Source organism: Myxocyprinus asiaticus, chromosome 14 (genome assembly GCF_019703515.2).
Source record: "Myxocyprinus asiaticus isolate MX2 ecotype Aquarium Trade chromosome 14, UBuf_Myxa_2, whole genome shotgun sequence".
Classification (NCBI taxonomy): Eukaryota; Metazoa; Chordata; class Actinopteri; order Cypriniformes; family Catostomidae; genus Myxocyprinus; species Myxocyprinus asiaticus.
Genome location: NC_059357.1, coordinates 10,872,590 through 10,887,420, shown reverse-complemented (window position 1 = coordinate 10,887,420; position 14,831 = coordinate 10,872,590). Strand labels below are relative to the sequence as shown.

The window sequence follows — 14,831 nt, the reverse complement described above, 5'->3', positions numbered from 1 at the left end:
TAAAATTAAATCAAATAAAAACTGTATTCAAATAAAATGCATGCTTTCATTATTGTTTAAAATTGTGCTTTTGGTTATTTGTAAGGAATTATAGGATATTTAAAAAGTATGATTGTGGCTCCCCTATGAGTTGCATATGTCGCATACCCCATTTATGAGCCCCTGACCAATGTAGAGATGGACTGCGTCCTTTTTCATCCAAACGGTAAAAAGGAAACTACAAAGTGTGATATTAAAATACACAGGCATTAAGCGTCTGAGTTTGTAGACGATGGACTGGTATAGTAAACTATATGGAAGCAACACCTTTTAGCTGACAAATCACTGAGAAAGGCGTGACTCAACAAGAATAAGTAGTTTCAATAAATTATATTTATTTCTTCATCTTATAAATAGTATAAAACATTTTTTCATTTTAAAACTTTTACAGCAAATAAATAAATAAATGAACACATTTAAATAACACAGAACAATAAAAAATTTATAAATATGTGGACCTAAATAAAATATCTCAAATATACCTGATAATCATGTGTATAGCTGAGTTGCTGACTAAATGAAATGTAATGAATACTTTATCCAAAGTGCTGTGCTTTTTCTTCAAGAAGAAGTGAACAAGTTAATAACTTCATCTGAGTGTTGCACAAAGAACAACCCTCATCAAAAGACAAAATAAATAGGTTTCAGTTTGTTAATTGGTCAGATATGTGTGAGAAACATAACCAGCTTGTTTCATTTGATTTTTTTCAAGTTTTCATAAAGAACACGTAAGGTAAACTTTGTTACAATCCTGCACAAATTAGTGCTACGTTCATTGAAATGAAATACAAAAGCAAAATAATTAGATAAACAACATCAATTAATTATTATTATTATTATTAGTTTTTTGTTTGTCCAGAATTCTTCAGTTTATGGAATATGTCACAAAGTCAAGCAGTTCTTTCCTGCTGTCGCCAGTTCCGTCTTTTAATATCTTGCTTACAATGATGTCCATCCTTTTAAGGTGTCTTCTCACAGCTCCCCGGATCTGTTCCCATCCCTGAGCACTGTATTCCTTAAAAACACAAGAGAAACAACTCTAGATGAGTACAAAATGACTTTCCTTTTTATGCGAAGAAATTTTCCATCATTTTTATTTTTTACAAAGTAGCATTCACATAACAGAAGAGCAAATACAATTATCCTCTTATGGTTTTTATCGAGAGAGGTCAAAAGCCTATGGTGAAAAATCATGAAAATATGTGAAAAGTTTTGGCAATGGGCTTGGCAATGTCAGGAATGACTGGGGTAAACCATTAGGGTCATACAAAAGGGCAAGTAAAGATGACTGTGTCAAGGAAAATCTAAAGGTGTTTAGAGAGAGAGAGAGAGAGAGAGAGAGAGAGAGAGAGAGAGAGAGAGAGAGAGAGAGAGAGAAAAAAAAGCCTTGAGAGAGGAACCAGACTCAGCTGGTGGAGTCAGTCCTCCTCTGGCTTTACATTAAATATACTGTATATACAGTATTGTGCAAAAGTCTTAGGAACATAAGAAGTTTCAAGATTTGTCTTAAGATGGTTATTTATATCTTCAGCTTTGGTGTGTCAATATAAAGTATACATTTTAGACTTCCAAACGTTCCTTTTTTCCAAATAAAATAGAATAGAAGAACATGGAGCCCTGCAACAAATAGCATGGCCCCCACACAGCCCTTACTGATAATGGAGTCTGGGATTACATGAAGAAACAGAAGCAACTGAGACAGCCTAAATAGATAGAAGAACTGTGGCAAATTCTCCAAGAAGCTTGGAAAATCCTGTCTAACCTAGATAAACAGACGTACAGGTGTACACAGATGTACCTAGGAAAATTGGTGCTGTTTTGAAGGCAAAGGTGGTCACACCAGATATAGAAATAGCTTCTTTTTTTTTTTTTTTTACTGGACTTAATATGATGCTAATTGATGAATGAAAACTATTTATGGCATTATTTCTGAAGAAATCCTCACTATGCAATGATTTTTACAAGTACCACAAACGTTTGCACAGTACTGTATATGTCAATATGTTTTGTGTAGTTTGTGTAATACATGTCATTCATTTATTGAATAGATTTAAGTGATCACATTTTTTCAATATGACAGATGGACCAAATTACAGCCAATGACTTCACATATTATTGTAATATTAAGCAATCAAATGAGAACTTACCTTTTTCTTTAGAATTTTCATTAAATCCCTGAAGTGACTTTTTATGCTTATCTCGTAAGCCTTCTTGTGTGATGACTTATGGTATTGAGCCACCTAAACAAAATGCAAACAATGAGCAAAAACAGTGAAAATAACATAATGTAACAAGCACATAAGTTTAGCTGTTTTAAGCACACATGCAGGACACTATAATGCCTTAAGACCAGTTGCAGTGATTTTAGGTATTTATGTAGTAATATTTTTACTCAAGACTTACACATTCTTTTAGTTCAGATGACTGCCTGTGCAGGACACTTAGAAAATTATCAATGGTCTTGTGGTTCCATTTCACTGAATTCATGTGCTCTCTGGCATCCATGAGTTGGATGATTTGTTCTAAGGTCAAGGCAAGAAACCTCACCTGGTCTTCCACCTGTCAGGGCACATAGTGTTAAACATGATATAAATGGTCCTTACAGATTGTAAACATTGACATGATGTATAAATAGTCAAGCTTTATAAACAAATAAAGGATTAGTAACTCATGATTATTCGTTTTTCACATGTAATAAAATAGCAGTTGTCTTACTGAACATTTTTATTTTTTGGATAACAGAAATGATATTAAAATTTACACTTTACAGTATATTCTTCTTACCGTAGCCTTGCCAATCAATGTGTACAGGGGCCCGGGAAATCGCACATTTTCTCCACGATGTTCTGCACCCTATAAGACAGACAGAGAAAAATGTAATTTGTGATATGTTACATACAGTATATCTCATACTGTATGTCTTCCATGTCTTCCATTGCAGTTTTACTGTCAAGTGCATACCACAGGAGAAAAGACCCTGCACTGTATCCTATTTCAAATCATTTAAAATAGTCCTAACCAATAAAATGATCACATCTAGACAGTCTTGGTAAGACATGAACAATAAATTGCTGCAAAAAAATAAAAAATAAAAATCAGTGCTGTCAGTTGTAAGTTACTCACCATTTGCGACAGCAGGGTCAGAGACTCCGAGCTTATCATCCTGTACCGGCTGAGCCACTCGCAGGCATTGCATTGACTCTGCAGAGTAAAAAATATAACAAAAATGTACGTCCACATTTGGGGTTGTTTCATCATTGCACACATGCAATAGCTTTCTACGTTGTCGCTCAAGAGAATATTTCATCTCCATGGTGGAATCAGTTGGATTTATTCGAGAGTATAGAAAGGGAAAACGAAGAAGGCTAGGCTATGCCCGGCCGGAGATACAAGAGAAGAATTCCCCGTACAGTCTTATCATACGTATTTACTTTCACTTTCTACTTTCTTAGGCTGCTTTCTTAAGAGAGAGTATAGCGAATACTATAAGAAATAACTTCTCTTATCTATGCACTTTTAAATGTACTTACATATTAAAAGTGATAAAAAGTACTTTTAGACAATGCAGGTTTATAGCTCACTTTTTTTAATTCACTTTAGTTTACTAGACCGCAGTTCAATACAGACACGTCCTGGGTTAATGCAACGATTTTCCCACGCTATACAGGCAACTTAAATTTAACATATAGGTCAAAGTAATCCCACGGGTCAAGAAGACCTACCTTATTCCAAAGTATTTCAAGGTCGCTGAAGAAGGGGAAAACTCGTCCGGGTGTCACAGCAGGTTTGGCAACGGATAGAAAACACTTTCTGTTTAAATAACGTGTGACGTAGAGCGTTGCGCTTTGTAATGCAACGTGTTGACATAACCTCACTCTCATTGGATTTCACCGCACTTTCTCCTGCTGCAGTTCACTGCAATGCAATCTTTTGTCACCATGCGAAAAGAATGGGCTGGCAAATTGCATTGCTTTGCCCATCAGTTCAGATATCAAAATAATACTTAACTCCAGTATATTATTATTATTATTATTATTATTATTATTATTATTATTAAATTTCACTGATATACGACAAATGCAAAATAATTAAAAAAAGAAAGCTGATTTTATACAACCATGTCCAATAATAAAACTAGTTGACTTAAGGTCTTTTCTTTAAAGGAGACCTATAGGGGAAAATATCCATACACTTAGGGTGGAGTCAGCTAAAATGGGCCACTTTTTGGTTAATTGTCTAAACACCTATCAAATTAAGTGGACTTCAAATCAAATCATGTTTCTTTTTGTTATTTCAGGTCTCCTTTATAATTCTAAATACATAATGTGCTATAAAAAAATATGTTTTTGTTCCACAGTAATTAATTTGTCAAAGTTCACCCAAAAAGACAACCACACCATTATCATTGGCCACCTTATCAGGTTAAATGGACCATCAAATTTCAAACTAAACATGCCGATGAATCAATGAACAATTCATTTAATTTTAACAAATGTGTAGCATCACAACATGCCAAGTTAAAGGTTGTTCTCATAAAAACATTAGAACAAGACTTTAGTTATAAATAGGATATTTGGTACAATCTTTAGAACACTACAATCATAAAATTACATAAAAGTTACTCCTTTTATTCTCTCCTTACTCCACTGATGAAATATTTTCCCCTTTTTGGCATTTTCTTCTTCTCTATGTACTTTCTGTCCCTTTCGGCTCTCTCCCTTTCTTTTCTTACTTCTTGGGATTATGTCTGGAAAAATAAAGATTATGGAGTTAGACTGAATATGTTGTATACATGTATGATTTTGTTGATGAGTAATATAAAATATTGTTAAGATGAGCTGTAACAAAATACATGAAAATTATATTTGGAAAGTGGTGGGCCATTTTATCCTCCACCTTCAGGTAAAATGGGCCACCACATGAAATTGAATTTTCCTTATAAATGAATTTTATTTTCTGTAAAAAAAATTGTATTTCATAAAATATATCCAAACACTTAAAATGAAACGCCTAATATGTCCTGTAACTTGAGTATTATCCACTTACAGAGCGTTTTACTTGAGACGTGGTTGATAGTCGCATCCCCTACCATGCAGTTTTTGAAGACAGACTCCCTTTGAAGCCCCGCCCACCTTAGCAGCCTTAAACCAATCAATTCACTTTTAACATTTACATTTTACATTTAGGCTTTTATCCAAAGCGACTCACAGTGCACTTATTACAGGGACAATCCCCCTACCTTTGCTCAAGGACACAATGGTGAAGGCTGTGGGGATATAACCAGCAACCTTCTGATTACAAGCTATGTGCTTTAGCCCACTACACCACCACCACACTACAGATCATACTCTAACCTTAAATGGCCCTGTACACACACCCTATGCAAAACATCTGGCACTGAATAAAAGAAAGCCGTTAGAAAGCAGTTAGAATAGGCAAAGGCTCCTGCAGCGTCTTAACTTTTCTGCTCCGTCCTGTCAGTCAGCGCCCGTCAAGCACGCACACGAATCAATAAACATTTGAGCACGTGATTCGCGCGCATTCACCGCAAATGACTTTAAAGACTATGTGGGGCGTTAAAAAAAGTATGTGTAAACACAAAGCATATTTACCACTTTGATACAGCTTTTATGTAAAAAATAAATAAATTTTAAAAAATCACTCCATATAAACAAATGTACACACACACACACACACACACATACACATACTCTCCATGCGGTTGACGCCCCCTAAACCGCGGGGGCTGAGGTGGTGTCCCGTCCGCCAGTGCACTGAAAAACGAGAGAACCTTTGCGTGAGAGTGGGCCTACCGGTTTCGTCTGTTGGTTCTTGCATCGATACCTGTTTGAACTCTCTCGACCACAGCTTTCCAGTGCTGCAAATGTAAGCTCCAAATAATACAAATAGCCTGATAATAATAATAATATATTTTATTGTTTATTATTTAGGTCCGTCATATCTGAGCTTGTCTGGGCTCTGAGTAAATACGATATGCATGTGTGAAATATTAGTAACGTTTTAAGTTTATAAAAATAGAATTATTGGCTTTGTAGAATGTTATCTTACTATACGACGCTAACAGTCATAAATTAGAACATTTTTATAAGTTCTATCGCCAAACGAAAAATTAACTTTCAGCTGTGCTTCCAGATACATTACAAAAATATTTCAGTCTGTTTTTAAGATTTAGCTACACATTTTAGTTGTATGACACATTTTCATCAAACATAGAAAATGTAGAAACTAACTTTCAAAAATTACCATTCCCAAATTCACTAAAGTTAAAAGCTGTTCCATACACCCCTAATGAATATTGAGTTGTATAATAAAATATCAAACTGAGAGACAGGGTAACTTTTTATTGAGTGTTTATTAATGGTAAACAGTGATGAAATGACATAAGTATCCACATTACATTTTTTTTTTAAACAAAGAAATTTAGACATTCATTTGGTCTGTAGGTTACATTCAAGTGTAAACATAGAATTCCTTCACAGTAATAGCTCATTTACATTAAAGTTACTCATTCATTTGTTAATATATAAATAACATGCATTCATTTTATCCACAGCGACTTATAAATATGAATAATACAAGCACTTAGTAATTCTAAAGACAAATAAATGTGTATCTGCTTATGGTAGAGTTTTAATGCTTCATGGTAAAATAGGCATATAGCCTAGTTGTTATGAAACGAATGTGTTTCTAGCTAGCATATGTAATCATATTTTAATAACTTGGAAAATCATTCCTATTTAATTTCGTTCATTCTTTAAGTTTACTAAATCGACTTACAAATAGGAAATAATTCAATAAAAATTGTAATCACAAAAAACAAATAGGAAATAATAATATTAGCGTATTAATAAATTAACAACACAATTTTTTTTTATAATTATCATTTTTTTTTTATTTACCACGTGTATATTCTATTTAATGTGTCTCTTTCTATAGATTTTGTAAAAGTGGTCCATGACGCCCAAAATCTCATTGCGCACAACCTCCCACGCGCACCTGCTGAAATTCTGTGGGAAAATAAAATTACACTGTTATTCAATGCTGATATAAAAAACAATTGAGATAAAAATACAAGCACAAATGTTTCATTATTGTTTTAATCTATTACATATCTCACCTGCTGTGTGAGAAAATGATCGAGCTGCTTGAAGTTCGTGGCCAGCGTCACAAGTTGAGAACTCATCATCGGTATCTGGACATAAAAATATATTCTGTTAATGACAGTCAAAAATTGTGGACTTTGAAGAGTTGACGTTGCCTCAGCACCAAGTATAAGCAGACTTACGGAATTTTCATAGGATTTTGTTTGCCTGTTGAGGAGCTCCCTTAGATGCAAGAGCTGAGTGTGATTCCAATGGCTGTGGATTGTGTTCTTCTTGAAGAGCTCAAAGGTGGATTTAAATGATAGCTTCAGCGCTGGACGTATTTCCTGTCCCTTTCCAAAATGAAAAGAAGATCATTAACTTATTCCCTGTCAAACAATCAATGAAGGCAAGAAACATCACGGAGAACGGGTGCATACTTCTGGAGATCAACCTTCTTGCAGAGTTCACTTTCAACTTTTATAAAAAAAAAAAAGAAAAAAAGATAGATAAATAAATAAATAAATAATAATAATAATAAAACACCTGAACCAGCAAATCAAGTACTTTGTGTGGGCTATCACAGTTGTGTCTGAGTATAGGGATTGAATCAAACTATGCAAGAATACATCTCCAGAAGTAGAATTTACAGTTACACCATATATACACTGTTCTATGTTGATGTCTACCATTTTGGGGAGACTCGAGAATAGATCGAAAGCAGCATTTTCCACTTCGCGTCGACATGCTTTTTGGCCCTGTGGGAAAGAAGGGATGTTGATGTTTAGGATGTAACAACATTGTTAATTCAGTTACTTTACTCCAATAAATCGAGTGCATTTTGAGAGAGAGAGAGAGAGAGAGAGAGAGAGAGAGAGAGAGAGAGAGAGAGAGAGAGAGAGAGAGAGAGAGAAGTCTCACCAGTAAATGGAGATGGGTGATTGTTTCTGACAAAACCCTCCTCTGCCAGACAATGGACTCTGCAAATATGGTCGGTAAAATGATGAGACACAGAAAGTTCCTCATCATGGTTTTGTATTGACAGCAGTACAGTGTCCAGTAAACAATCAAACGATATGAACACTCATGACAAAACACTGGCTTTATAGCCTAAGCTTCTCCAAAATCAGTCACCTTAAAATATTTGAATTCCCTGTAGGAGGACAGCGCGGGAAGCCCAACACTATTAGTCGTGGAATTTTTATAAGGAGAAAATGAAAGGATTACGTTGTTCTTTTCGTCTTAATGAGATTCGTTGTAACACCTTGAAAGCACCCCAGTGGGAGTGATAGGCTTTACTTTCTGCAATTCATTTGCATTTCAAAAATGGGACTTTCATTCGCACTATGTATAGGCGCCAGAATGGAAACTTACATATATTACACAACACATAGGCTCCAATTAATTAACAGCCTATATTTTAAAATAGAAATAAAAATTAAGGACGTTTTCCATTTTCACGTAAAGCTTAGGTTTCTCCTTTGGACAAAATCTCGCATCAGTAGCCTCTGTTATTTGGCAAACATACCTCCAATGAACTGATACACCTTTTACTGCACTATTTTATTTTATCATCATGCTTTAATGAATAACAACAACGCAATTATAAAAAAAAAAAAAAAAAAAAAAAAAGAAATAGTTTAAAAAAATTGTTGCATGTTATTTTCTACTTTACCGTTTGTGTTGTTGATGTCATAATTTAGCCGGGCGGAGCTTTTTGCTTTCATTTTCCATATGAGCAAGCGCGCTCCCTTAGAATTCATTTAGGAATTTCTTCATGCCCATAACAGCTTAGATTATGACGCAATGGAGCTTTCCATAATTTATAAAAATAAATACAAACAAAAAAAAAAGGGGGGGGGGGGGGGGGGAAGCGGTGGTAAGTTGGAGATGCTAAGCAAAACAGAGTACAATTCCCAGTTAGTGTTGGTGTTAATCATGCTGTGCCTAATGGTTGTCACATATCCTTAAAAATGCAGTTATTTAAAAAACTAAAGTTGCCTAACACATGAAGCCTTTGTCAATTTAAAAGCAATGTAGTGAACTAAGTTGCCCATATCTCAATTTATCTTTTTTCTATGTTGTATTTGTTTTTATTTATTTATCTATTTGTCTTTAAATTCATCCCAAAATGCCAGTCACAGTTTCTTATACTAAATATAGAATACATAAAATGTACACCAAACATCCAAACACAAGGACGAGTTGCTTTTTCCAAATAATATATGGTCATACAGCGTATGATATATTTCTAAGTATAAGCTAATAAACATAACATGGCACGCTTAATAATGCTTTCAATTGAAAAAGTGCTTTATTAACCCATAAACGCATACCTCGGGTAAAATTGAAAAAATAAAAATAAAAAAAATAATTGAATTTTTTTTTAATATACTCCATATATATATATATTCCTGCACAATGTCATAAATTCCTTATTTCATCTTGACAAACTATTTATTACTTGAAAGGTAATAGACTCAAGCTTTAATGTTGGACCACTGTTTTACAGATTTATCTGTTATCTATTTGCTGTCTGTTACAGCAGATTTGAAGTAAAAATTCTACATATTGATCATTAATACAGTACACTGAAAAAAAGGGGGGGGGGGCAACTGTATTGAAAACACTAAACCAGTACACTTGAAATCAACTTTATACATACATGTTTGAGATGATAACATAATTATATTGCATTATGTCCAAGTGATATTCAACACAGTCATCAAAAAGTGATATGATTACAATGCTATGAAATGTTCAAATGGATTCAGACTTCTAACGGATGGAGTTCACTCAACATTTATTTTTCTGTTCTTTGCATGCTTTGTATGGGACTTGATTACGAGAGTAAATTTAAAAATTAGGTGTTATTTTAATGTATTTCTACACAAAATTAAACAAGTAGGAGGCTTGTTAGTGTTTAATGTTCTGTTTTGTTGGGTTTTAGAGGAGTTTCAGTCATGTTGAAGAGAAGACTGGAGCTAATGGTTAGGTTGAGGTTGGGTACTTTACTACTGTAAAATCAGTGTGTATTGCTTTTCATAGAGGTGGAGGTAGATGGGCCCCCCTTACTACAGCTGTGAAAACAAAGACAAGAAAATGACACGTTGCTTTCCAGTTGCAGTTGTAAACACAGCTGAAAACTGTCCATTACTAACATACTTTGACTACACAACATGTAATTTTAAAAAAAGTTTGAGGGAAACTTGTATGAGTTTTCTATAAATTCCACTGATACTATTTTAGAGAGTGGTCTAAACAATTAACCATTTTTTACCTGTCCAACAAAAAAGAAGCAACATCGGCATCACTACTCACTATGTTTTTCTCCATCATAAAATCTTCCCACCTTGTGTATGCCGTACTGATGTTTACTCTAGTCACTTTTTCTGCAGTACAGCTACTGAATCTTCTGTTGTCTCCACTTCTAAAGCACGGTAATAAGTATGTTCCATTGTTCTTTTCACTCTTCATGTCACCAAACAACACTGTGCTGAGCATAGACACGCGTACCTACATAGGCAGCAGCCAATGTGCGCAAGGATTTTCTTCTTCAATGTTTAGTGAAACACAGTCATTTCAACATGACGAAACACAATGAAGGGGGTGACCTGCACCATGTATAATAAAAACACTTTGGTAGCAGTGGTTAACATTCATCAAGTGTCAACACCATATAATTGATGTTAAAATAACGATTTTGATCAACGTTTTTCTGTAGAATAATATTTAAAAAAATTGGCAAATAAAACTTCCACCAGTTACATGCAACCTCAGCTATTGTACATAATTTCGGTTCATCAGTTCCATATTTGTTTAAGTAGCCTATAGAATAGAAATTCAGGTTTCAAGGTTACAGAGTTTCAAGGAGCAGTATAGTACTATATAGTGCCTTTTTAAGCCCCTACTATGTGTAAATAGCAATAATAATCATATTATTATTATTATTTACAAGAAGCAAAGGTTTATTGAGTCAGTGACTACATCGCTAGGGGGCAGCAAAATATCGCTATGGAAACAGAGACACAATGAGGATTAGTTAATGTCATCTGTTTGATTTGTGCCTTAACAGTTGGCAAATGCTCATGAAAAACCGTACTCTGGGAAATAAATTAATTAATAAAAGAGTTAGGCCTACAAGCATTGTTTTCACTGCCCTTAACCTTTGTGTTAATGATTGCCTATTCACTAGCACAATGTAACACATAAAGTTATAGGTGTATAAAAAACAGGGTTAACAGCAAAAACATGTTGTTGTGGCAACAATTTGCTCCGCCTTGTCTTGCTCTTATGACCGCAAAGACAACTTAAAGGGATAGGTAACCCCCAAATATGTAATCCTGTCTCCATTGCTGCATTGTCCATATTGTTCCACATCCCAGTGACTTTCTAAGGAGTTATTAGGGATGTTTGGGATTGAGATCCTCATCACTAAACCCTTAGAACTCAACAGTGCCGGCACACTTTTTCAGTCGTCTTCTGGAAGTATTTTTCCATTCATTTCTTCTATAGACTTTTCATAAAATCCTCCATTAAAGAGTTGTAAAGCATGAACCAAACCAACCAGCTCCAAGGTGAAATGCAACATAGATATTTTGTTTTGAGGCAAAAAAGTCAAGAAAATCAGATAAAAAGACAAAGGTACAAGTCTGTGTACTTACTGTCTTTCATGAGGGCACAGACTTCATTCCCATGAAGCATTGCAAATGACGTAATTGAATATAAAACTATGGAAATATATAAAACTATTAATTTCAGGTTGTTGATTATAAGTATAGACACAATATAGTTTACGTTTATTGTGAAATATTCTGATATTCAATGGAAGCATATACCATCGATGAACAATCTCGGAGCTCATGGTTGGTCTGTCTTTATGGGCTTACAAGTTAGCGTTTAAAATCAATTCGTCTAGGGAAGAAATTAATGGGATTTTTACTTTCGGAACCAGACTGTTGTGCTCTATTCCCTTCAAAGACTTTACCATCCACTGTGAATGCTTTGGTGGGCAGAATTGGGAACTTTTGGAAGTCACTTTTTTTAAGTCATTTTTATTGGAAATTCTGTTTGAAGCAATCTCACAGCATGGCTATCATGATTGTTCTCCCTTCTAAGTGCCCTTTGGAGTCTTATTTATCCCGTTTAGAACGCAGGGTTTGAGAACTGTCAATGTTTACCTCTGTGGTGTTCAGCGAATTAAAATAGATTGATGGCCAAAACATGTTTCATACCAGAACATGTCCGAGCCTCCCTTGCATTTTGCTAGATTCCAGAGTATCTGCTGTGTTACCTCAAAGGGGAAGAAAAAAATCTTATTCACAGACACTGATTACTGAGACATGCACCTACTTGTTTAAGAGTTCAGTAGATTTGCTCACTACCTGCCTTTGTGATGTGGCTGTATGTTTCATCACATCCTGATATACACAATCCAGCGCTCACACATACTGCACACACACAAATACTTACTCCAAAGCACACTACCTTTTTTTCAACCACAGAGTGTTTGGGGCAAGGACATGTGAATCCTCAGCAGGAAATGTGATAGTTTGAGAAGAGGAAACTTAATGTGGCAGCACTCACTGAACAGGAAATTGGGGGGTTCCTTCCAGAGTATGAGGAAGAGGGAGGACTGCATGGAGAGTGTGGGGGGGGGGGGGGGGGGTTAATGTTAAAATCATTAAGGTTTAATGGGGTTAAACCTGTTAACTTGTTCCTTTGCACTGAGGGGCCTTAACCTTGTTAAGGTTTCCTGCACAATGTCATAAATTCCTTATTTCATCTTGACAAACTATTTATTACTTGAAAGGTAATAGACTCAAGCTTTAATGTTGGACCACTGTTTTACAGATTTATCTGTTATCTATTTGCTGTCTGTTACAGCAGATTTGAAATAAAAATTCTACTTATTGATCATTAATACAGTACACTGAAAAAAAAAAAAAGGGGGGAAAGCAGCTCTATTGAAAACACTAAACCAGTACACTTGAAATCAACTTTATACATACATGTTTGAGATGATAACATAATTATATTGCATTAAGTCCAAGTGATATTCAATACAGTCATCAAAAAGTGATATGATTACAATGCTATGAAATATTCAAATGGATTCAGACTTCTAACGGATGGAGTTCACTCAACATTTATTTTTCTGTTTTTTGCATGCTTTGTATGGGACTTGATTACGAGAGTAAATTTAAAAATTAGGTGTTATTTTAATGTATTTCTACACAAAATTAAACAAGTAGGAGGCTTGTTAGTGTTTAATGTTCTGTTTTGTTGGGTTTTAGAGGAGTTTCAGTCATGTTGAAGAGAAGACTGGAGCTAATGGTTAGGTTGAGGTTGGGTACTTTACTACTGTAAAATCAGTGTGTATTGCTTTTCATAGAGGTGGAGGTAGATGGGCCCCCCTTACTACAGTGCATCCAGAAAGTATTCGCAGCGCTTCACTTTTTCCACATTTTGTTATGTTACAGCCTTATTCCAAAATGGATTAAATTCATTATTTTCCTCAAAATTCTACAAACAATACCCCATAATGACAACGTGAAAGAAATTTGTTTGAAATCTTTGCAAATTTATTAAAAATAAAAAACGAAAAAAATCACATGTACATAAGTATTCACAACCTTTGCCATGACACTCAAAATTGAGCTCAGGTGCATCCTGTTTCCACTGATCATCCTTGAGATGTTTCTACAACTTGATTGGAGTCCACCTGTGGTAGATTCAGTTGATTGGACATGATTTGGAAAGGCACACACCTGTCTATATAAGGTCTCACAGTTAACAGTGCATGTCAGAGCACAAACCAAGCCATGAAGTCCAAGGAATTGTCTGTAGACCTCCGAGACAGGATTGTATCGAGGCACAGATCTGGGGAAGGGTACAGAAAAATGTCTGCAGCATTGAAGGTCCCAATGAGCACAGTGGCCTCCATCATCCATAAATGGAAGAAATTTGGAACCACCAGGACTCTTCCTAGAGCTGGCCGCCTGGCCAAACTGAGCGATCGGGGGAGAAGGGCCTTAGTCAGGGAGATGACCAAGAACCCGATGGTCACTCTGACAGAGCTCCAGCATTTCTCTGTGGAGAGAGGAGAACCTTCCAGAAGAACAACCATCTCTGCAGCACTCCACTAATCAGGCCTGTATGGTAGAGTGGCCAGACAGAAGCCACTCCTCAGTAAAAGGCACATGACAGCCCGCCTGGAGTTTGCCAAAAGGCACCTGAAAGTCTCTCAGACCATGAGAAACAAAGATTGAACTCTTTGGCCTGAATGGCAAGCGTCATGTCTGGAGGAAACCAGGCACCGCTCATCACCTGGCCAATACCATCCCTACAGTGAAGCTTGGTGGTGGCAGCATCATGCTGTGGGGATGTTTTTCAGCGGCAGGAACTGGGAGACTAGTCAGGATCAAGGGAAAGATGAATCCAGCAATGTACAGAGACATCCTTGATGAAAACCTGCTCCAGAGCACTCTGGACCTCGGACTGGGGCGAAGTTTCATTTTCCAACAGGATAACGACCCTAAGCACACAGCCAAGATAACAAAGGAGTGGCTCCGGGACAACTCTGTGAATGTCCTTGAGTGGCCCAGCCAGAGCCCACACTTGAACCCGATTGAACATCTCTGGAGAGATCTGAAAATGGCTGTGCACCAACGCTCCCCATCCAACCTG

The 14,831-nt window shown here is 35.8% G+C and overlaps 2 protein-coding genes across 6 annotated transcripts in view; both read right to left on the bottom strand.

Moving 5' to 3' along the window:
* Positions 1-3,752, bottom strand: part of ifnphi1 (interferon phi 1) — a 33,919-nt gene extending 30,167 nt beyond the window's left edge. Inside the window, exon 1 of the mRNA XM_051716230.1 lies at positions 3,621-3,752. The gene's annotated coding sequence lies outside the window, so the exon portion shown is untranslated. The remainder of the gene's footprint in view (positions 1-3,620) is intronic.
* The window catches only part of LOC127451485 (interferon a3-like), a 29,741-nt gene extending 25,805 nt beyond the window's left edge, over positions 1-3,936 (bottom strand). For 4 of the 5 annotated variants that reach the window (XM_051716225.1, XM_051716224.1, XM_051716221.1 and 1 more), the window contains exons 1-6: positions 3,762-3,936; positions 3,163-3,240; positions 2,824-2,892; positions 2,443-2,598; positions 2,187-2,279; positions 983-1,054 (exon numbers count right to left, since the gene is read on the bottom strand). In XM_051716225.1, coding sequence (XP_051572185.1) covers positions 983-1,054; positions 2,187-2,279; positions 2,443-2,598; positions 2,824-2,892; positions 3,163-3,240; positions 3,762-3,920 — 627 coding nt within the window. In that variant the 5' untranslated portion in view covers positions 3,921-3,936. Of the gene's footprint in view, positions 1-710; positions 1,055-2,186; positions 2,280-2,442; positions 2,599-2,823; positions 2,893-3,162; positions 3,241-3,761 lie in introns of those variants that run through there. The other variant, XM_051716220.1, reaches the window with a different exon arrangement.
* Between the last annotated feature and the right edge of the window lie 10,895 nt (positions 3,937-14,831).